Below are 22,753 nucleotides of genomic sequence, written 5' to 3' on the forward strand. Positions count from 1 at the left end.
CCAACCCAGCAGCATCGTTTCACTGAGCTGAATTTCAAATACAGGAGCTGCAGATTTGCTTTATTCATTAGTGCTGAAACGCAATAGAAAGGACGAGCTAACGTGCTGGGCTTCTGAAGAGCTTTATACGCTGCCTAATGTACCTCTAGGGTGCTCGTCTGTTAAGTGAGAGAGAAGTGAAAATATTTTTCCTCCCCTTCTCTCTAGTGGAAACACTTAGTGGACAGCACAGGCTCAGTTCTTTCGGAAGTAATGGAGCGAGTGTATCCACTCAATTATTTAAAACAGTTGAGTAATTGCAGTCCTGTCAGCTCAGGAAACGTCTCTCTGTTAAAGCTGCTGCACAAAACTATGTCTGAGCACCAGTTTTTCCTTTATCTGCTTCCACATCCTCCAAGTCGGAGCCACAAGTGAGGGATGAGGCTGAGCATCTCTGCCTGCATCCAGTGCTGTCAGAGAACAGAACTCACACAGAAGGGAGGGGGAGCTGAGACACCTCAGCAGCTTTTTGGAGGTGCCAGATTTACTGCACTGGCTGATGGCTACAAAAATCCTTACAGAAATCTCTCAGGGCATGGTGTGTGCTGGAGATAAATGTTACAATAGTAGGCTTATAGCGAGATGGATTCAGACAGCCAGGAAACCCAAGGAGGGAAAAGGAGGGGGCAGAAAGTCCTCTCGCAGAGGCTTTCTGGAGAAGCTCCTTTAGCTGGGCTGGGAAACTGATGGGTTGCCCCATTTGCCTTCATGGATTCCAAAGCAGTGCATAGAGAAAAGCAATACAGAGCATGGAAATATCACCACCAAGGTGTTTCTTCCCTGACCCCAAAATGCATTGGGAATTGCAGCTGAGTAGCTCCCAGTGCAGGCACAATATTGCTGCAGCTTCATTCAACAGCTGACCTGCACTTTATCCTACCCAGCAGTGAACATTCTGCCTTCTGCTGGCAGTGCTGGAACACAAACCAAGAACCAATGAGCTGAGCCATGAAGACAAGACGTGCACACACACACACACACCCAGCTTGTTCCTTTTCTTTGCTACTCATGCAAGTGATGGCTTTCTGGGACAGTTTTCAAGCAGATTGTAAAAGAAACCAAACAGCTACCAAGGCAAATGGATCACATAAGGCGTACACTAACAGTGCTGAGTGTTTTCATGTCGCTGTTAATTAGCTCACCTTAATGGGTACTTCTCTCCAGGGTCCCTGCCCAGGTGGAAGAGCAGTGGCAAAGTGCTGTGATCCTCCTGTGAATGTGTTGTCACTCCAGAGACATTCTGCCCAGGGCAGAAATCAATGCCCTGCAGTGAAGAGAAGGAAACAGGTCATCACGTGTGAAGCAGGGGAGAGAGTAAAGTTTTAGCTGGTGCTGCTTTCTTTGTCATCTTGATCCAGTATCGCTGTGAAACCCACAATTAGCTTAAACCCAGAGTCCAATTTATTCTTCAAACTGGATTCCAGTCTGTAGGAGGTAAAATAGGGTGACAACACTCACATTGCACTGGCATAAACTGGATGCTAATTTTGAAGAAATGGGTGCATTTGTTGACCTGATTCAAAGCAGGTATTGAAGAACTCACCTGGAAACGTGAGCTGTGCTGGGACAACTGTATTATGCCTGGAGACTGAGAAGATGGGACCTCCCTGTAGCAACAGAACCAAAGGCACAAGGACTGGGGCTCTGTTTGCCACCAGCAGTGGGTAAGTGCTTGATGGCTACTGAGGTACAGAGCCAGTTGTCAGCTCACAGGCCCAGAGCAGCCAGCTCTTTGCATCTGCCCTTGCACGCATTTCCAGGCTGCAGCTCCCAAACTGCAGCCAGTTATTAGCCAGATGTCAGGCTAATAACCCAGAGCCTGCCCGCAGCCTTGTGGGCTAAGAGAACTCATTTAGCCCTGGGAACAGCGAAAAATGTAAAGCACTAATTTCACCGAACAGAAAATAACGCAGGGAGCCCTGAGGACCAGCAAGAGCTGGCACCAAATGGACCCTGTAAAACCCAGCTTTAACAATCCCAGCTAACACGCTGCGCTGCTTACAATACCTGAGACGAGGACAGAGACGTGGAGAGAGGATAAATGGGAATATTTCAATGGAGCTGGAAAAGCAGCTGGCACATTTGCTTCGAAACCAACCAAACTGAAAAGCCCTGTACAGATGTTGGTCGGGTTTGATTGGCAAACAATTTTCTAAAAATATCCTGTGTTTTTAATGGACAGCTGGTCAGTGGAGCAGTTAATATTCTGCTTTTCAATAAAGCAGGAAGGTTAGAAGCCCATGAAATCCCATTTATCTGCACTGAGCTATAGATTCCTGAATCACTGACTGGAAAAATAAGAGAGTTGCTTGATAGGTTGTAGTGGCCGGCCAATAATGGACTTTAAATGGATACAAAAATGATTGACCTTCTGATGCCACAGGCCTCGGGAAATGAGTGAAAAATAGATTTATCTTTCTTCTTTCCAAAAGGAACAGTTAATGAAAAGGTATCAAAGCCCACATAACATCCAAATTATAATTTGGATGCAAATCAAACAAGCTATTTAATTAAGAGCCCGCTAATTGGTACAATACTCTTTGGCTGCAAATGCTTCTTTTTGAAAGAAGATTTTAGTCTCGTGGGTATTTATTGGTATGTTGCTCTGCTTACATTTTGTCTTCTGTTTCCTTTAGCCGAGGCTCCAGAATAAGGCTCAGGGATGCCCCAAAGCTTCCTTGGAAAGCAGGTGCTGTGACACCTTGCCTGAGGCCGCTGGCCAAAAGCTATTCACCTTCCTAAGCTGAACAATGTGCCCTGCTCAAAAGGAGTCTGCTGGGGAAAACAATAATCAATCAAACTTACTGCTTTATGACACTGATAAATAACCCTCCTAAAGCGCGGCTGAAATCACGCTTTAAATTTCGGAGGCCTTTCAACTTTATCTCCACAACTATAATAGACCATTCGGATCTTTATGTACTGTGTGACTGCTAACATCCAACCACCGGAGACTGCTCCAAAACCAAAACTGCAAGAGGTGCAATTCCAACCTCACACACCTGATTGAGGCACCGTCCAGCATCACAGCAAGTGATACACTACAGATACAGATGGCAGGGTCTGCTCTTCTGCACATTTGGCAGGAAAGAATATTTAACTTATCACCCCACAAGCTCTACTTCGCTCTGCTTCTTATCTCAAAGCATTTTCAGTTCTCAGGATGGAAAGTTAAAAAAAAAAGTCAGTTACACCACTAAGCTGAAAGTCTGGGATCCTCATGTCCAGATTGCTTTTAATTTCTGGAGCAAAACCAGAATAAACTAAATCTGCTTGGGATTTGAGGAGTATTTAAAGATGAGGCAATCCACACTCTGGCGCATCTGGACAATGCCTCTGGCTGCTTGGAAAGCATGAGGATTTGGTCATGTGTGCTGCTGGGAGCTGGGGCAGAGGGATGTGCCCAAACTCCTTGTGTCCAGCTCTGGAAGGAGTGATGGGGCTGCCCTGTAGGGTAGGAAGGAAACAGCTCTGCTGCCCCATATGCAGGCTAAAGGGCAGCAGGGCTGATGAGGAAGGGGAGTCTCCTCTTGAGCACTTCTGTTGGTGAAGGTCACTAACAGATAACATGAAATCATTAAATAAAATTAAATACATAACATTAAATACAGAAGTGTCCAATTCTCAGCCGGAGCAAAAGCCACCTTGTCCCATTAGAAGCAGAGAGGCCTCCTCATTTACTCCACAGTGCCAACAGGATGGCAGCTCTGCTTGAAAGTAGAGTTGCATGGTATGAAGAAGAGCAAAGAGCAGGGAGGTTCACCTGCCCATTCCTCCAGGATAACAAAACCTCAGCCTCCGCTTTGTTGTTATTTACTTGGAGCTCTTTCTTTGGCAGACTGTTAGTAACAACAGAGCAGGGGATGAGTTAAAGCACATGACTTCTATCTCACTCTGCACACAATCCAGGGTAATTTGCATGTTGACAGTAACGCTGATCAAACAAAGCAGAAAGGTCACTCCCTGTGTTTAAGCAAACTCTTGGATCTTTCCTTCTCAACTATAAAAGCACACAAGCCAAGCCAGAAGATCCTATCTGGAGCACACCAGCTCTGTGCTTTCTAAGGGAACCAATCAAAGAGCATCAGATGGTAAACAGAAGCATCTCAGCTCCCACACCAGACCTCTGACACCAGCATCGTTCTGCACCTGCCTGCTGGAGGAGCAATCCCAGCCATCATTTCCTTTTCTTTAATAAAATAAGCCAAGCAGCACCCCCTGCTCATCAGGGAAGCCCTTGGGTGAGCTCATCCTTCAGCCCTTCCTCCCAGCAATCACGTAACCTGGATGGTTTTTCCATCCCTAAGACCTGGTGGCAATCGCTTGCACAGCTTATGCTTCAATTTCCAGAGCAAATGGACCACAGATGCTATGTCAATATAGACATGAGACAAATACAGCTGGCTGCCAGCGTGGGCTGCACGCCAAGCGATGGAATCACCACTTGTGTCAACGTGAGCCCTCTGGCAATTCGTCACCCTGGCGCTGGCCCAGCTCACTCTGACCTGACAGGCAGAGGCAGAATTAGATGGCAGAGCAGTGAATCTGGGGGCTGTCTGAATCTGGTCGTGTCTCTCCATTCCACCACACGAGACCCAGAGCTGCATTCAGATCAGAGGAAGAAAAGATCAGCGGTTAATTAAAGCCAGGCACGTTTCTTGCTGTTTGCCACGGCGCCTTCGCTGCAATGGCAGCTCCCAACAAAACCTCCCAGCCCAGAGCTCCTGTTGAACAAAAATTGCTTCTAATGTGTTAACTGTCTGGAAGAGACCCCCAAAGATGGGCAGATAACTGAGCCCCCATCGGCTCTCAGGCAGCAGCGATCAATGGCCAGCTCATACGCTCAGAGGACCACAATCAAATGTCATTATTTGTGAGGTTCTACTTGACTTCACATCCCCCTCGCAGAAAAGGCTTTATCGATCCCTCTGCGTTGAGGAGAAGGGCAATCAGACAGACTGCAGCAGGAATAACCCCGGTGGCATTTCACATTAAAACAATAGGGTCTCCTCGCAGGCACCTCCACCGATCACTTAAAGACACAGGAGCCCCTCCGAAAAAAACCACTGAAGGCTACTAACAAGATACTAAGCTGACAGCAGAAAGGTTGATGTTATCAGCCACTCTCCAATGACCCCAAGGGCTTTTTCCACACTCTTAATTTCATTTTTTCTCCCCTTTCTTGCATCCCAGCTCTCAGAAGGCACAACGACTGCTCTCTGCTCTCAGTGGCAGGCAGAGAGATGGCAATTTCCTTTCTCCTACCCCTTCAACATAGCATTACCCGAAGCAATTCCTGAAGGACTTGCTGGCTACTTGGGTAAATCCATCAAGAAAAGCCATTTTTCTCCTCTTTCAGGCCTCTCCTTCCAAATGGGGAAGGTTACACATCCCCCTCCCTTCAACCAACAGGACAAGAGAGCTGCTAACAGTATCAACTCTGAGCTAAATGAGAATACGTATTAATAATATGTGAATGCATCTTAGTAATAGGAAGCTGCAAGCCCAGCAACACTGCCACGAACACCAGCAGCAACAAAGCAGCAGTGCATGAAACATCACCTCCTCACACAGTATTTATTGTGCACTCTGCAATCCAAGAAGAGTCCTGCGTGCCTTGTGCTGTACAGGAGATGGAGCTCCCCAGGCTTCTCCTTACTTCCTCATTCCTCTGCAGCATCAGCATCAGCCCTTCTGCCCCTGGCTTGGCAAAGTCCAGCAGCGTGGCTGAATTCTGCCTGGGTGTAGTTTGAAGTCTGAGCTCAGAAGCCAGGGCACAGCGATGGTGGTGGAGAACGTCCCACAGACCTTGGTCAGATTAAGTGAATCCTACACATTCTACACAGATTGATCTCCACCAGACTATGTTCCATTTGTTTCAACAGGAACAGAACCACACACTTGATCTTTGTGAAAGCTGACAGGTTTCAGCACCAAGCCATTAATGCAGAGGATGCAGTGAGGGCACACTAATGTCATGGGAGTCTAGGACAACCAGAAACCTGTGTACTGCTTGCACAGGATCTATCCAGTGTAAATACTCCAAGTGCCATATGGAGAGAAGCATTCATCTGCCTGTTATGCTTCCCAAGGCTTTGCTTTCCACAAGCTGCTTCCCTCCGGTAGGTTTTTATTTATACATACATACTTTATTACTTAACTAACTTATACCACATTCAATTGCACAGCATTCCGGGTTAGAGGCCAAAATTGCACATTCTTTCTAGTTAATCCCATAAGGGTCGGTAGTCCTAAACTGACATGACTGTGCCCAGACCCAAGACTCAACCACCCACAAAACAAACCTTTTAATGCAGTGCAGGAAGCCATTCGGACACATCTGGCCAACTTCAGGCCTCTTCCAAACGAATGACATGCCAGCCAGATACATCTGTTCATGCCAGGTCTGAGTTAGGACCCTTGAGACAGGAAGAATTTCACGTTGGAAAGTTCAGATTCACAGCGAGGCGAGGACCCAGAGATCAGACAGCTGACATGGCCTCGTTAGCTAGAGTGCTAACGGGATGGCAAATCAAACACATGGAACAGCAAGCCTGCACACAGACAGAACTCCTAATGCCACACACACACAAATCCGTTTTCCAAAGGAAATTAGCAAACAAATTGGCCTTTTTGATTCCAGCCAAATAGTTCCAGTCCAATATCAAAACAGCCGAGAACAACAGGCACTAAAAGAGGCTTCGTATCAGAAGGTGAGATTACAAAAGTCTCCGAACAAGGCTCAGAACTGCACAACTGCTCCGCATTCGGATTGCTTTCTATTTTTAAACTTGCAAGGCTTGTAATTAATGGCTTGAGGACATGAGGAGAATTGGAACAAATTTCAGCCTCAGCTTCCTCTGCATGTTGTTAATGGCTAGTCTGTCCACTAATGTGCTCCAATTTTACCCACATCAACCACATGTGATACAAGCTGCAGGAAAGCGAGTGAATTTTTAATCATTTCTCTGATGTACAGTATAATTGCTGACTTTTATCAGACAGCAGTTAAACAACGGCTCAGAAAGGAATAAATATTCCTTAATTGCACAACTGCCATTTCTCACAGTAGGAGAGCGTTTGAAATGAGTAACTGGTCCCCATTATCACAGCCACACACATACTCAGACATGTACCAATAAGTTCAGATCAATGCAGGCGTTTATTTATGACCACACAAGGTATGTAAGTATGTGTACGGGCATATATTACCATGGAGAGCAATTATTCATGTCCGACATTATCTTCCATCCACATGGGAACTGCATGCCCCCAAGGCCATTCGTATGGCTCTACACACCAACATATAAGCTCCCAGTGTCCCTCACACAGGGAAAATCCTCCACGTTATGTCACATGTGACACACATGCTTTACTCACATATTAACCTAGACCAACACGTTATCTCCTTTTAGCAATATTAGGGCTGACACAGAGCGTGCGATGCATTTTCAGAGTCAACTTTATTTCCTAATCTGTGAAAAACAGAAACTTCCTGGATCACTGCAGCCTTCAATAGACAAACGCTCACATTTACAGCCCTGAATGTGAATGACTCCCTCAGAGCCCACCTTTCCTTCTACCCCCAGGACATCCCAATGAAAGAAACCACGCGCTTTTACATCCACAAATGTCATCGGCGCTTATTTCTGCACCTGTGATGCCTTGAGGACCCACCATAAGTTAAAGGGGGGGAAAGAAAAGGCATAAAAAAAAACTCAATCATACAAAGAATTCCTCCCTGATACCAGCCTGCTGTCACAACTGCTGCAAGCTGTGCCATAATGCACTGAGTTCATGTCTAAGGGTATCATCAGCAACGTGCACGTGTGAACCTGCCATTCAAGATACATCCCAGAGTTCAGTACCCAGGTCTGAAGGCAAGGAAGTCACAAAAGAAGAAAAATCACAGTGTTTAACATCTCATTGTGAGAAGATCAGCCAGAAAAATGATACAAGCGGTGCCTATTTGGCAAACAAAATGTAAAACATCTTACAGAGTGAGATGGGCTCGCAGAAGTGCTGGTAATAGGTTAAACATATGGAGTGCACTGTTTTCGATGGCTGCTGTTCTTTCCACTGCATGGAAAAGCTTTCCTTTGCAGAGAATAAAACCAACCCACAAACCAATAAAACAGCACATCCCTGTCCCCCTCTCCACAGTTCAGGACCTTTTTCACCAGATATTGAGATAAATGACCCATTCATCTGGCATCAGCCTTCAAGCTTTGTAAAGGTACACGTGAAAGATCAGAAATCAGCAGGGAAAGAAGCTTAACATTAAGGGGCATTAAGTGCTGCTTCAAGGAACACCACTTGGAACAAGGCAGGCTTTGCTCACTTTCCTCTGCTTGACTCTGACCTCATTCAGCACAGGGGTGCAGGTGCCACCAGTCATTTTGTTGGATTTTGGTTGCTCTTAAGAGGATACGAATGAAAGGCTGGTTTGTAAGTTCTCTGTGGCACCCCCCAATTAAAACACCTCTTTAAATGGTTACATCCCCCCCCAGGAGAATGACTGGGAAAAGAGAGAAGGAACGAGATGAAGGTGCAGGTCGTTGTGCTGTTACCTTGCTGTACTCCTCCCAGGAGTTGCTCCAGGTCCAGTAGTGAGCCTTGTAAAGCCCGACTCTCACCGCCATCATCTCATTGCCACGATAATAGAATATGGGCCTGCAAGGGAGAGCAGAACTGCATGAGAAATGCCAGCACGCCAGCCTGGGCAGCTGCTGCCTCTGCCTTGCTGATAAGGGAGACAAACACTTTAATGGCGTCTGACTTCCGATCCAGCTATCAGTCAGAAACAGGCTGCCTCCTAATAGTCTCCACTGCAAGGTTTTCAATTAACATTTTTTAAAGTGTTCATCAAGTTGAGAGCTCACATGGCGCAAGAATGAAATATTATACAGCTCGGCTGCCAGTGATTGTTAATCCTTGAACTATCAGACCCTGTTATTTCCTACAGAGCGTGCCGACTTAAACACCAAATGTCTCAGAAGTGGCGAGCGTCTGCCAGAGAGAGAGAAACGGTGATTCACTGAGAATATGATGCTCACACTCCTCTTTATGGCAGCATCAAGATATGTGCTGCTCCCGTTTGAGGCGCAGGATGGCTGGGGGGGCACCAGATGCTGACCTGTTGGGGATTTCATCTCAGAAAAGCTCCATATGATAAAAAAAACTTGGCAGCAAGACAGGTTTCATTTTTAACCCTTTCCCATTCGCTTTCCCCCAAAGTGCCCTTTGTGTCAACGAAATTCACAGTGAAATCTTCAACTTCTCCCCCAAAATAAAGGTAACTCACTGAGGACACGATCCACATCCAAAGTACATGCACTATGCTTCCTCCTGGGCATCCCAGCAGCGCTCCCTTTGGTGTCCCTCAAAACGTGCTCTTATTATTTGAGGGAACAGTACAAACTCCTATTGAAACGGTCTATCTGCAGTAGAAAGGCTTCAGTGGCTGCTGCAGTTTGTCCCACAAGGACACCAGCCGTAGCCCTCTCTGGCTGTGTCAGCCTGCTGGCAGGAGGACAGCACGGGGCTGTTTATCGCACTGAGAAGGGCATAAGCATCCTTTGTCTTTGATTTAGACACCACTAGGCAAAGGCGATGGGCTCTAGTGACGCTACCTGGAAAAAACAGTCCCTAAATATGAGATAAGGTTAAAATCTCTGCGTCCCAATGACAGGAGTGGCCTTAGATCTCTATTCTGAAAGCACCGCAGCCTTCTCTGCAGGTTCCTTGCACGAACAATGAGCCTTTGTCCTTTGTCATTAAGAACCACTCATGAACAAAGGGGAAATGCTGCTGCCAGCAGTGCCTGGTCCTGCATCCTAACACCTGAAGTGCCCGTGAAATAAAGGCAGCCTGAGAAGCCTGCCAAAAAGCAGGACTTGATCTAAACCAGTTTCATTAACAAAACAAAACAACCCAAACAAACATGCCACGCTCAAACCACACCAGTCTCCTTTTTCCCATAAAAATCTGCCATAAGCACAGATTACTGACAAGCTGCGATGTGCCCCTCTGACTGAAGGCACACAGGTTACGTTGTTCTGCATTCAAAAGAACCCAACAACAAACATTGCTATAGTTAAAAAAGGCTTTCAGCTTATCCTGAAAGTTGTACTGTCACCAATTCCTTTCTTGCCCGTTCACTTGTTTTCCTTTATAAACTTAAAAGAATCCTACAACTGCATCCCCTCAAAACACCTTGGGGCAATGAGAACTGTGATGTCCCAGTCGGGTTTGGGGTGGGAAAAAAAGAGAAAATAAATCAATGAGAAAACAAAGAGTCATCACGAGACCTTGAGTAATTATTACAGCAGTGCCATTCGTGTTGCTATAAGAGATGGGTGGCTGATAGTGCCTTTTCCCCCCCTTTGCTGACATAAGAAAGCTCTACCAAAGTAGCAGGTTGTATTTGCAGGACCTGCAGCACCTCACATCAGCCAGCAGATGAGCTCTCAGGTGATGCTGCACACATACTGCTCGCTTTAACCAGGCACATAAACAACGATCTGTGGAACAAAGGCTCACACCCAACGCAGAAAAGAATTCAAGTGTGTTTTGCATGTGTATGTTCCCTTGCTGTCTCACTAACAAAGAATATGTTTGCACTCAGGATTTCCCAGGCTGCCAAATTAACCAAACCCCAACAAAAATACCGCTCTTGACCTCCAGGCCTCCCAGTGACAGCTAAGGATGTTTGCTGTCAAATCTGCACCCAGACCGTAGTCCTGCATGCCCATAAGGATCCCAGCTCTTTAATTCCATCATGCCTTTATAAAAGCACCTAAAGAAACAGGACCTTGGGAAGAGATGGGCTTCTGATTGACCTGCAGCAGCCCAGCCTTTAATTCCAGCCTCTCTCAAGCCAGAACCACGTTCTGCAAAGAGCCAATATACTCCTGGAGGTTTTTTTCCAGTAATAAATAATGCATTTTCCCCTACCCAGGCTACAGTTCGCAGGCTTTTATCTCCCTTGTTGCCATATGCTGTTCCAAGGATCCCCGCTAACCCCCTGACATCTGCATTTGTCCCCAGACTCCATCGTGCAGCAATATGTCGTGTGTCAGGAAATCTCACCTCTGCCTGCTCCAGCAGAGGATTTAATGCACAGGGTAAAGCTCTGGTGCCACCTCATTTCATCGGCTACGAGCAAAGACGCATCTATCCAGTTTATAAAGTATTTCTGCGAACTCGATTTAAAAAAACAAAACAAAACAAAAAAAAAGCACCAAAAATAAGGCAAAGCTTGGCACCATTTCAGTTCGGAGGCAAGGATCAGAGCTCCAGGCTCATAACTGACCTGTCAATTAGCTTGCCCTGCAAGATGGCAGGTAAAAGGTCGATGCCGTCAATCTGTCTGTCACTCGGAGGCTGCAGACCCACCAGGGAGAGGCTGGTGGTGAAGAGATCCATCACGCTGCCCAGCTGGCGACTGACCTGAAACAGCAACAGAAACACTTTTGATTCAGTAAAAGCCATACAGAATGAGGCTGCCTTCCTCCATACCAAAACATTCTGCCTCCTGAACCTCTCTTTGAAGAGCATCACCCTTTGCAGGGCTGCAGCCACCAGCAAACCTCATGTTAGAATAATAAAGGAGATGATCGATACTTCTCCACATCCATTTTCCTCTCTTTTCCTTCTCGCTTCTCTCCATGTATCCAACCCTAAGGAGCATTTTTGTTGGGTTTGGTGGTTTTGTTTTGTTTTTTTGCACAGTTCAACCTCATTTAACAAATTCTGAGTCATTTGTGGATTGAGAAATCAGCACTTTGAACAAGGAAGGAAAAAAAAAGGTCCTTGATTTGTTCCCTCCCCAGGTCATCTCTGTATTCCAGAATATCCTCAGAAAGCACAGGGATAGATGGATAACAACAAAAAGAGCCTGATGACTTCATCTGCAAACCATTTCCAACAATTCAAGAACTGTAAAGTCGTGGTATTTTTAGTATATATTTTAATAAGGGAGAAAAACATCTGGTTTTGGTTCCAACAGAGATTCGCAAAGCTTTTTTTTTTCCCCTCTTTTTGCTGTTGTTCTTATTTTTTTCTTCTTTAATTGGGAGCCACACTTCTCTCTCCGTCTTGTCCTAAAAACTTAATGTTGTCTTCTGACTGATCCCTCCTGAAGCTTTGCTCCCATTCTCCTTGTGTTACCTACAGCTGCTGTGAGATGTTTCATTAGCCAGCAGCACACCACAATGAAGCAGATAAGATTCAAACCAAGAGCAAGCATGCTTTGCACCAGGATGCACCAGCACGAGATGTGATGTGAACAGAGCCCTCCTTGCCATCTGATACAAGCTCCCAGTGGTAACTTCAGAAGCACGCTGTGACCAAAGCCCATTTCCTACCAGCAGCTTGCTGATGTCAGTGTGAACACCACAGTGCAAAGCCTTTCTATCTCAGAATCCTCTTTCTTGTCCCAAACAGACCCCCAGCCTGGAGGGCCATGCTAATGGTAAATTATATGATAAATGTTAACCTGCCAATGAATATTTGCAAGATTTTGGTTCCCTTGCTCCCGAGGAAAGAAAAATGAAAGGAAAAATGCTATTTCTCCTGGGATACTGGGACTGAAGGAAGAATTAGCAAGTTAAAAACACACCAGAAGAATTGAGAAAGCAACATGCAGAGGACTGATTACAAGTTTAACATTACAATATCGCATGACTTGATTACAGCAATTTCAAACTGTAATGGCTTTCATTCATCAAAAGGTGTTGGCAGGAACACGTAATATGAATGCTGGATGTAAGAATGCTTTCTCACAAGTCTTATGAAGCAAACGAGGTGCAAAGCTCTGTGCTTCAAGAGGGAGCCCTGAGCACAGGAACCCTTGCCCAGGAAGGCAGGGCAATCAACAGGTCTTGGGGAAGGCCTTGGGCATTAGCTGTGAAGCCTTACTCATAGATGCTGGGATGCTCCAAGCACTGTCCCCTTGCTAAGGTTCCTCTCTGGTCTTATGTATGTGCAGAAAACATTGAAATACTAAAAACCAGCACGTAGAAAAACAACAACAACAACCCAGAAAGCATCAGCTCTCTCCTTCCAGAGTCAGACAGATTCATGAGCCGCCGATGCTGGGAAAGCTTCTCTCCCTGAGGTCAAAGGGGATTACAAGAGCTCAGCATCTCAGCAGAGATGCTCAGTCCCTCGTAGGCTCATCTGCCGGCTAATTTACCTCGAGCAAGCCTTAAGAGAGCTGTGGGGTCAGCAGAACAGCAAGCACAGAGCTCAGAGTCCAATCAGAGCAGACAAGGCACAGGCCTGCTCCCTTCTCCTGCCATGCCAGGCATGCAGAACAGTGTCCAGGGCTTTTTGTAACGATGCCTTGCAATTCTACAGCAAATCCAAAAGTCACTTTTCTTGTTGTCACTCCATCCCCTTGCCTCAATCTTTTGATAACAAGCAGCAAGAGGCAGCTGCTGACCTGAGCCTCGTGCCTCTAATATCACCTAATTTATATATCGCATTGTGACAACCCTGTGGGGCCACCACAGCCTCCTTGTACCCGCTCCTTATTAACCATAACCAGACGTGGATGACTCTCTTTAATCATCCAATTACGTTTCTGGTCTCAGACTACATTTTTCCATGAAGCAGAGAAAACTTCTTAAGGAAATTAAATGCCCGTGCCACAGCCACTTGGATTTATCTGTGCTCTGCAGCACCGCATTGTAGAACGGGGGGAGGGTGGAAGGGGGGGAAAGGTTAATATTTATATAAAACTTTGAAGTATTTTCAGAGAAAAATAATAATATTAAGAAAAAAAAAAAATTACCATTTTCTCCTGTCAACAGTGCTCTTTCATTTTAGTTGCCTAAAAAGAAAAAGAAAAATCCAGAGAGGGCAACAGCCCGGAGAAAATAAATAATATATAAGAAAGAGTGAGATCAGATATTGCTCGTATCAGCGAGAAACAGGCGGCATTACGCACGTAAGAACGGATTTTTCCCCCCTTCTTCCTCCCCCTTCTTTTTAATAAACTCTCAGTATACACAGAACGTCTTTAAGAAAATGAAATCCTTTTGCTGTGGGCCACGTCGCTAGAAGAAATAGTCACCAGTGCTGTTATCAGGGCTTTCAAGCTTTAACTCTGAATCAAAGGCGACAATTAATAAAGTCGCCCCCGCCAGGAATGGAAAGGAGGAAAGCTAAATATTTGAAACTGGGTGAACAAATGTCAGGGTGTTTTTAAATAAAATCCTTTTACAGTTATCACAGCGAGCAGACCTGATATCCCTGTCTAATTCAATTTCAATTTGCGCCCCACGGGAGATAGCGAAGAAAAGGTTGCAATGCTGTCTTTGGGTTGATATGTTCTTTTCTCCTTCAGGAAGCAGGCACGAGAGAGGAAAGGGAGGAGGGCGAGGGAAGAGAGGAGGATGCAAAATACCAACAGAATAGGATTCTTTTTCTTTCTTTCCCTTTTTTTTTTTTTCCAGCTGGATCCTTCCAGAAGGCAGATGTGATGCTGGAAATGCTGAAATGCTGATTTGTTGTGAATTCACCTGGAAAACATCGCCGAGGAAGAAACTGCAGAAAGGCTGTTTTCCTGTGAATAAATACTCCTGACGGGGGACCTGAATTACTGAATGTTGATGCCAAGAGCAACACAGACTCCCAAGGCACAACCCCTCTCCCCAAAATAACTGCGAATCAGCCAACTGCGCCAATTACCCCAACCTCTATCGATGTCCTGTCAAGCGCCAGCGATCCCGTCACCTAACTTCTTTTGTTTATGTAAAAAGGTGCTCCTTCGTTTAAACAAGCTGCGCCCTTTAACAGAAACCCAACAAAACATAGATATCAATAAGATGATGAGGAGATTGCTGGAGTCCATCAGCGGGATGAGCCTTCCAGACAATAGCTGGATTGCAAAGGCCAGAGGCACACGTCTGCTTTTGCTGGCTGCAGCTGTGTCAACTGAGATGGCTGCTGGCCCAATGTTTGATCTGCAAAACCTCCATGGCTGGAACAGAGCAATCCCAGCACAGGACAGAGGAGCAGGTCCTTTGGCCCTCCTGCTTCCACCCTGGTTCAGGGCACCCAAGCCTTTGTTTCCTTCCATTCAAAAAAGGAGCGCAGTGAGACACTTGGAAGCAGTCTTTCCATGTTTTACATGGACTACACAAGACTCAGGCAGGTTTCAACTCACAGTCAAGATGATGTTGAAGCAAATTCTCTATAAGATATTGAATGAAGCCGAAAGCATACGAGTAAACACATCTCTTCATTCACTATGTCCAAAGAGGCCGATAAGAAGCAGGAACTACAGGCACTCTACATGCTTGCACAGACTAAGCTGTATTTCACAGCAGCAACACCAAACCTCTCACCTGCAGTTAGTGCTCCTGTGGGTATCACTGCTGGAGCTTCGATGGCAAGAATGCAAGCAGAAAAGACAAGTAAGTATGTGAAAGCTACTTACATATCGGCAGCAGTGCCATATTGGGGTTCAGCTCAAAGCAAAGCAACACATCCTGAGCACGCTGTTCAGAACAGGCTTCTCAGGGTGCTCAAGTGAAGTGTAACACCTGCAAGCACAGCTGACAGCCCCAGACTGGAGCCCACCATAAGGAGAATTTGGATTTAAGCACGTGTTTAAGTGCCAAGGATGATAGCAATAGTGGTGCAGGAGGGGGTTCTTGGGCACACACCTGCCCAACACGCCTTCAGCACACCCTGCAGCTTGCTGAACACACACATGCTCCTTGCAGTACAATATTGGCCAATGCACCCAATATCTGCTCACAGAAATTAACACAGCTTCAGCTGTCACCTCATGCAGGAAGCCACACATCACACCAGGCTACTGAGACTGCTTCTTACCATAGAAAGCTACCCTACATACACAGTACCACCACTGCGAGTGTGGGACAGGGACTGGCCTCCAGATTTCTTTGCTTGTGTTCCTAATTATCGTTGGAGTTAATACAATGGAAAGAATGCTTAAATTCGGTATTTGCTTGTTCCCATTTAGAATGCATGTTTACTTTTAGCACATTATCCAGTTTGGACATGGAAAACAAAACAGTCGGCTTCGGTCTCATGTTCTCCTATGCCAGCCCCAGGCTGTTGTATTTGGCTCGTAAAGGCTTTATGGAAATGTTTAAATTTAAACAAAAAGGCTGTTTTCATTTCAGATTAAAAATAATAATAAAACATCCCAAGTAGGCTTTGTGAATTCCTTAAAAATGATGAAACCAAACCACCCTCCTGCCCTCAGCTGCGGATCTGGGATATCTGATGGCATCCTCCAAAACGCAAACAGTAAATTGTCATTAGCCATTATCAATTAAGCCACTCAAAAAAGAATGAGACTTCGAAAAATAGATGTTTTCTTTATGAATAGTTTGCAGTTTTAAGCTCAGCGCCCAGCTAATGAAGTATCACTTTCTTCAGGGATGAGAGATGCTCACAAAGGGGAGGGAATCTGTATTATTTACTAGGAACCCTGCCTGCAGAAGAATTGATTGCATCTTTCTTTAATGAGAAGTGGGACAAGAGAGGCTGGCAGTGTCACCAGAGGAATATTTTGAAGTGATGGTATCTGAATTTGTGTACAGGGAGATAGGAGCAATATTCTGGTATCTAGACCTCCCCGAGTGGAACTTTCATCACACACCAAAGTGGGAGCTGCGAGGGTCAAATCACTTGAAGCACATAGGCTGTGCACAGGCAACACATTCATGCTCTAGACTGGGATGTACAAATGTGTTTTTACACTTCTGCTTGTTCCAATATGTAACCCACTAAAATTACTGTGGTCCAAAAGAGTAAAGGGTTTAAACTATAAAGACAGAAAAAGGCCAGAGCACACAGTGCTTCCCAGAAGTGCTTATCATAGGCACAGCAGTTGCAAATTTGCAATAACGGACAGGAATGGAGCTGTAGAAGCAGCCACCAGCTCCTTATTTAGACAAGTATCAGGACTGAAATGCTGTAAGTCTGACCTAAAGCCCATTGAGTTCGATTCTATTCACTCAAACCTGATCAGAGCTGCTAAGAGATACTCACTCCTCCTGCAGGTATATGTCCAGGCCACCAAGCAATAGCTGGCTCTCTCATGCCACCTTCAAAGGTGGTTTGTTTGCCGCAGAGAAAAGGACCGTTGCTTCCTCCTGGAGAAAGAAACAATGTCACAAACCCCCCTTGCACACCAATATCACACAACAAAGGAACGTTGTCAACTAGGAAATGTGTAGGTTACTTTTAAACACATTTCCATTTCTGCATGAATCATTCTTCAAATGATACGTCCAGAGTTGGTTTTGTTGATTGTTTGTTTGTTTTAAATCCCTTTATGATGAATTTTAGGAGTGTCATTTCAGTACAGGGAGAAACAGCTAAACACTACTTGCCATCTACTGAACAAAGAATAGAAGACACAGAAAAGACTTTGAGGCATTTTCCTTCCCTTTAGGGGCGTTAACTTCTGTTTGCAACTTAAGAAATCTAACACATTGACAAGAAAGACTGTTCTCCCCATAACCTTTTACAGTACCAGAGCAGCATTAGATGCAGATATGAGAACAAAAAAAAAGTAATCATGCATTCCCTGAATGTCCTCTCTCAGAGATAGCAAGTGATTTGCAGGAATGCCTGGGTTTTTCAGCCAGCCTTGCAGCAGAGCTCACTGAAGAACAAACAGGCTGATTCCAGGTCACACAAAGTCAAACACAGCGGCTCAGCTGACATCAGAGCTCAGGATACTTCCTGCTCTGTGGTCTAATAACCACGAGACAGTTTGCCTCCAAATAGAAGGGAGTGGGTTATAAAATCAATTTGCAATGACTCCGGGAGAAACAATCATTTAAACAAAGGAAAACAAAAATAGTTTTTCTTCCTGATATTTTTAAAGAAGAAGGGGCTCCCGAACTTTGTAATTAACTTAGATGCACAAATCAACGTTTGGCAGATGGAGAATAAAAGCCCTGCTAAGTTATTGTGCTTGGGCCTAATTAAAATCTACCCAACCTCTGTCAGTGCAAAGTGGAAAAGCATATAAGTGACCAGCTATACCAGGCTCAACACAAATTCCACCTAGCTGAGGATACGTCCTCCAACAGACCCCAGAAGGAAGGAATGTGAGCAGAATTCACTCTAAATGTGAGTGCTATGAACTCTAATTGCACAGAGAATGAGGGAAACTCCCAGGTACAGATCTCTCTTCTCCCTCAGACATAAAGATATAAGCCTTGAGCTCATAACCCCGGTCCAGCTTTGTTAATTTGAGGCTCACCTTCTTTAGGAGCTGAAATGAGAGCAGCCCCATTATCAGAGGTGAAAAACACAAAAGTGTTCTCACTGATACCCAGCTTCTGAAGATGCTTTAGGATTTTTCCAATGCTATCATCAATTTCCCGCACAGCATCCCCATACCTGAAGCAAAAGTAAATGTAAAGCATTAAAGGCAGCAAAAGACTCACACATAATATACTGAAAAAAGCCACAATGCTTTTAGCGAGCACATTTTAAACCCATTCTGTGAAAGGAAACACTTCCCTCATGCAGCAGGCACTGCAATAAAAGTTTTATCAGTGTCACTGCAAAGCCTGTGCCTCATACCTGCCCAGAGCAGCTTCTCCTGGATATTAAGAGTCAGAATTTGCTCAGCTCTGAGCCACTCCTGGACAGAAACTAGAAGTGATAAACATTTCACTATTGAGGTTCTCAGACACAGGCAATATCCCTTTGCCATAGTCCTAAAGCTACTAACTCCATTTTGAGTTTTGATATTGGTTTGAAATTGCACCCTGAGAAGCAAGGCTCATCATGGCTGCGCAGCTACTCTTGCTTCCTGTTAACTGTATTTTCCAAGCACGCTTTTCTCTACTTGCTGCTCTGATTTATAAGCCTTTAAAACAGACACCAATCATACAGAAGCCTTCCAGAAATCATAATGCCACACACAGCACTTTGTTACTTACACAACTGGCAAAGGAGCTTTGGCTTCCCACTCCCATTTTAGTTGTGTGATCTTCAGTTATGATTATAGGAAAAACATTCAAGAACAACCCAAGCAAAGTCTGCACTAACACATGCTCATATACTCCAGCACATGTACTTCTGAGTAACTATCTATGTACTTAGATATAAGTATATAGAGTGTACTTATGGGGTCCCACTTAAGGGTGGGAACAGGTTGCCCAAGGAGGCTGTGGATGCCCCATCCCTGCAGGCCATTCAAGGACCAGGCTGGATGTGGCTCTGGGCAGCCTGGGCTGCTGGTATGGTGACCCTGCACATACTCGGGGTAACTGGATGATCATTGTGGTCCTTGTCAACCCAGGCCATTCTATGATTATGATTCTATGATATAATGAATGTCACTGAGGCTTTACACTTCCCCAGCATGAGGTATTAACTAAAAAAATAGAAATAAAAAACACCCAAAGAACACACAGAAATAAGACTCACCGTCCTCTCTGACTAGTGCCCAGGAAATGTTTGGAAGCATAAACAGGAGCATGAGTAGCATCGATTGCCCAGTATAAAAAGAACGGCTGCTGGCTGGCCTGCTGCTTGCTAATGAAATCGAGAGCTTCCTGTAAACAACAATAAAAATGAATGTAACAGAATCGCCCTCTATCATCCAGGTCTCTTCAAAAAAATAACCACCAAAAAGCAATAAAAAAACAAGCATAAAGTCCCTGTGGGTTAGAAACCAGCACTAAAATAAACTGTACCTGTAGGTAGATCTGAGTCAAGTTGGATTCGCCCGTCTTCAGATCGATTTTGAAATCTTCATAGTATCTATAAAGAATCAGAGAGAAATAAAAGAACAAATCTGAAGGAATACACAACACAAAAATACTCCCCGTGCCATTAATGCCACTGCTGGTGGAATCCTCAGTTAGGTAACCAACCAACTCTGTTCAGGTATTAAAAGCAGTGTCATCCTATTTCTAATTATGGTAGAAAGCAGTGAAATGACCAGATTCTAACTAATGACGACTGCAAGATTTGGACAAACCCGAGGCGCTGATTGCTCACTGTGAGCTCTGAGAATAGGGCAGCACACATCATAAACTTATGGCACTACTCCTTCAGTTGAGAGCTGTCTGACGTGAGTGATGCTTTTAGAAGTACTCCAAAACGTTCAGGGAGACAGAGCAACCCTGGAATCACAACGTGGGCTGCTCCAAACACGTTGTCCTTGATGTGTCTTCAGACAGCAATTAAGCAAAGAAGGGCAGGTGGCAATCCTCAGGAGAATAACAGCAAGTGAACAGAGATGACACCAAGCACGAAAGCAAAGAGTAAGAACGGTACAGACCGCACACTTGCGCAAACAGAGGTTACTACAAAGCAAGGAGAGGAGGAAGAAAGGAGCCTTTCAGTCCTGAGTGGAAGCAGCTTCCAAGAGAAGCAGTGGAATGAAATCATCACAGGAAGCCTCCGGGCGCAACAGGATAAGCAAACATCTCAGGGAGGTACTGAGGAGCAGCCGCCATCCACAGATGGTCTGCATGCAACCTGCAGGTTGGCCTCAGCGCTCGGGCTGTTATTAATCCTCACCATCGAGCACCTCACTTCATATTTAATGAGCTTGAATTCTAAATTTAAGACAGGAAGGCAGAGCTGAGGGAAAAGGGAATCCTGCAAAAAATAGTTCAGGAGTTTAGAGTGAACTTCAGATGCTGACTGCTACGCTGAGTCTCTGGGAAGCGCTAGTACTGCAGAAGTGGGGCTTCTGAATGTGAAATTCACAGAGCTCCTGACAGTTAATCCATACCTTGCTTCTGTCTGCCTTGTGCGCTTCCCCACAAGGCCTTCCCTCTCTCTGTCTTAACTCCAGTGGAAATCGCTATCCACAGCTTGGATATTGGCCAGCCTCAGACTTGCTCATGGATGTTAAGCCAGTAGCTATTTAAATTAAAGACCTGAGCGCAATCTTCCATTCAGAAAGATGGACAACCAAGAAAAGAAAGACCATTCCACGTCTGTTTCCTTCTGTAAGTAACTGCTGCAGACGGTCACTGCAGAGCACAGTAGATTAAACCAGCCTCGGCTGGGCTCTGATCTGCATCTCATGTGTTTCACAAACTTTTACAAGTATCTTTTCTGCGTCAGCACAGTGCTGAGCTGCAGAGCAAACAGGCCTTCAGCACGAAGCATCTCAGAACGCAGCCGAAGGAGGATATTCCTCATGTTTGGCACACTGCAAGAGCCCTCCATGCAGGGCAAAACTCCTGCACATCACTGGCCATTCAACAACACCTGAAACTCAGCCTGATTCTGAAGCAGCCTCTGGTTCTGCCAACCCCCTTCCACTGGTACTGGTTTGCTATGCTAGCTCGCCCTCCAGCACAGAAACATCAGCAGGGAGAGCAAGGAAAAGAACATTCCCAGCAACCAGGTAATGTTTTTGAAAGCAATTGGCAGGCAAGTAACTGAATTACCTGCCAATCATTTCCCAGTCCCTATACACAGGGATATTTGGACGTGCTCTGTTATCATAAGGTCCAAAATGGCAGTTTGGGGATCCAAACCATTCATCAAAACCATGTTTCAGGGGGTGGAACTGGGGCCTGTGACCCAGATGCCTAGGAACAAAAGAAACAGATGAGTTAAAATTCTACCGCATTGAAGCAAACTATAATCTCATCAGAATGGTATGCAAGAAAACAATCTTTGCCTAAGAAGAAAAACTTCAAGCATTTTAATCAAAGAAACAACAGCAGAACACTGTCTTGATCTTTCTTGTCACAAATGGATCCATGCAGAGTTATTCCAGTGCTTACTTACATCCCATTTCAGCCTACTGTCCACCCTGCTTTCCATTACTGCCTTCTCTCACTCCCGATGGTCTGCACTGATGAACTGCACTGCCCAAAGCCACCGCAAAGACGCACATGATGTTTTGCTTAAGGATTCTGATCTATAACAAGTCACTTTTATACCACTGAGCTATAAAAAAAAAAAAAAACACGGCAAAGCTCGTGAAACGTACTGTTACATTTGCATTCCTTTTATGGAGTCTTTATTTTGCCAAAATGGTACAGAGAGACCCGAATGGAAATGAGAACAAGTTCTTGACGTGCACAAGTGAACATAAAACCTATTTAGCAACTACTGACGACAGCTGCATTCTACTACTCTGCTTGAAAACTCTCCATCCCTACTTTCAAGCTAAAGCTCCTTCCTAATCTCCTGCTCCTTGACTGCAAATTCTCCGTCTCGAAGATAAAGAACATCCATCCTCTCCCAGTCTCTCAAGAAGATCTTCGTACCTAAATGTTTATTTAATCATTCCAGCTTCTACTCACGAGTCTGCATCTGCAACCTGTCCGTTTTGTGTCATCGCTTTCTGCACACTTTCTGAACATAAGGGACATAAAATGCATTACCTGGAATAAAGTGAACCGTGGTGTCATTTTGAGCTATTCCAAAATGAGTTGCAGCATAAAATAATCATCATTCCAGCTATGATAGTACCTCAGTGATGTAACTAAAACTGCAAGCCTCCAACACAGGACTCTCCCCTTTCCTCCTCTATATATAAAGTGCTACAAAGCTACTCCGGGGGAATAACAGGCAACATGAGAAAACATTTTGCTCTAAGAGAGACCCAAGAGAATGTAAAAACGAAAAGAAGATACATGAAGGAAGCATAAAATAATCACTGAGATGCAGAAGGCGGACTGTTCTCTCCCTTTCACATCACACACACACACACACACACAAAGAG

General features: G+C 45.0%; 1 protein-coding gene across 4 annotated transcripts in view; it reads right to left on the reverse strand.

Annotated features, from left to right (window-relative positions):
* The window catches only part of GALNS (galactosamine (N-acetyl)-6-sulfatase), a 41,850-nt gene that overhangs the window by 11,212 nt on the left and 7,885 nt on the right, over positions 1–22,753 (reverse strand). For 3 of the 4 annotated variants that reach the window (XR_004308714.1, XM_015874345.2, XM_032447165.1), the window contains 8 exons: positions 21,465–21,608; positions 19,749–19,815; positions 19,480–19,607; positions 18,302–18,441; positions 17,077–17,180; positions 11,354–11,490; positions 8,610–8,712; positions 1,182–1,303 (listed from right to left, as the gene is read on the reverse strand). Coding sequence is in view for 3 of the 4 variants with exons in the window: in XM_015874345.2 (XP_015729831.1) it covers positions 1,182–1,303; positions 8,610–8,712; positions 11,354–11,490; positions 17,077–17,180; positions 18,302–18,441; positions 19,480–19,607; positions 19,749–19,815; positions 21,465–21,608 (945 nt within the window). In the remaining variant the exon portion in view is untranslated. Of the gene's footprint in view, positions 1–1,181; positions 1,304–8,609; positions 8,713–11,353; positions 11,491–17,076; positions 17,181–18,301; positions 18,442–19,479; positions 19,608–19,748; positions 19,816–21,464; positions 21,609–22,331; positions 22,413–22,753 lie in introns of all 4 variants that reach the window. The other variant, XM_032447166.1, reaches the window with a different exon arrangement.

This window comes from Coturnix japonica, chromosome 11, assembly GCF_001577835.2.
Source record: "Coturnix japonica isolate 7356 chromosome 11, Coturnix japonica 2.1, whole genome shotgun sequence".
In the NCBI taxonomy this organism is placed as follows: Eukaryota; Metazoa; Chordata; class Aves; order Galliformes; family Phasianidae; genus Coturnix; species Coturnix japonica.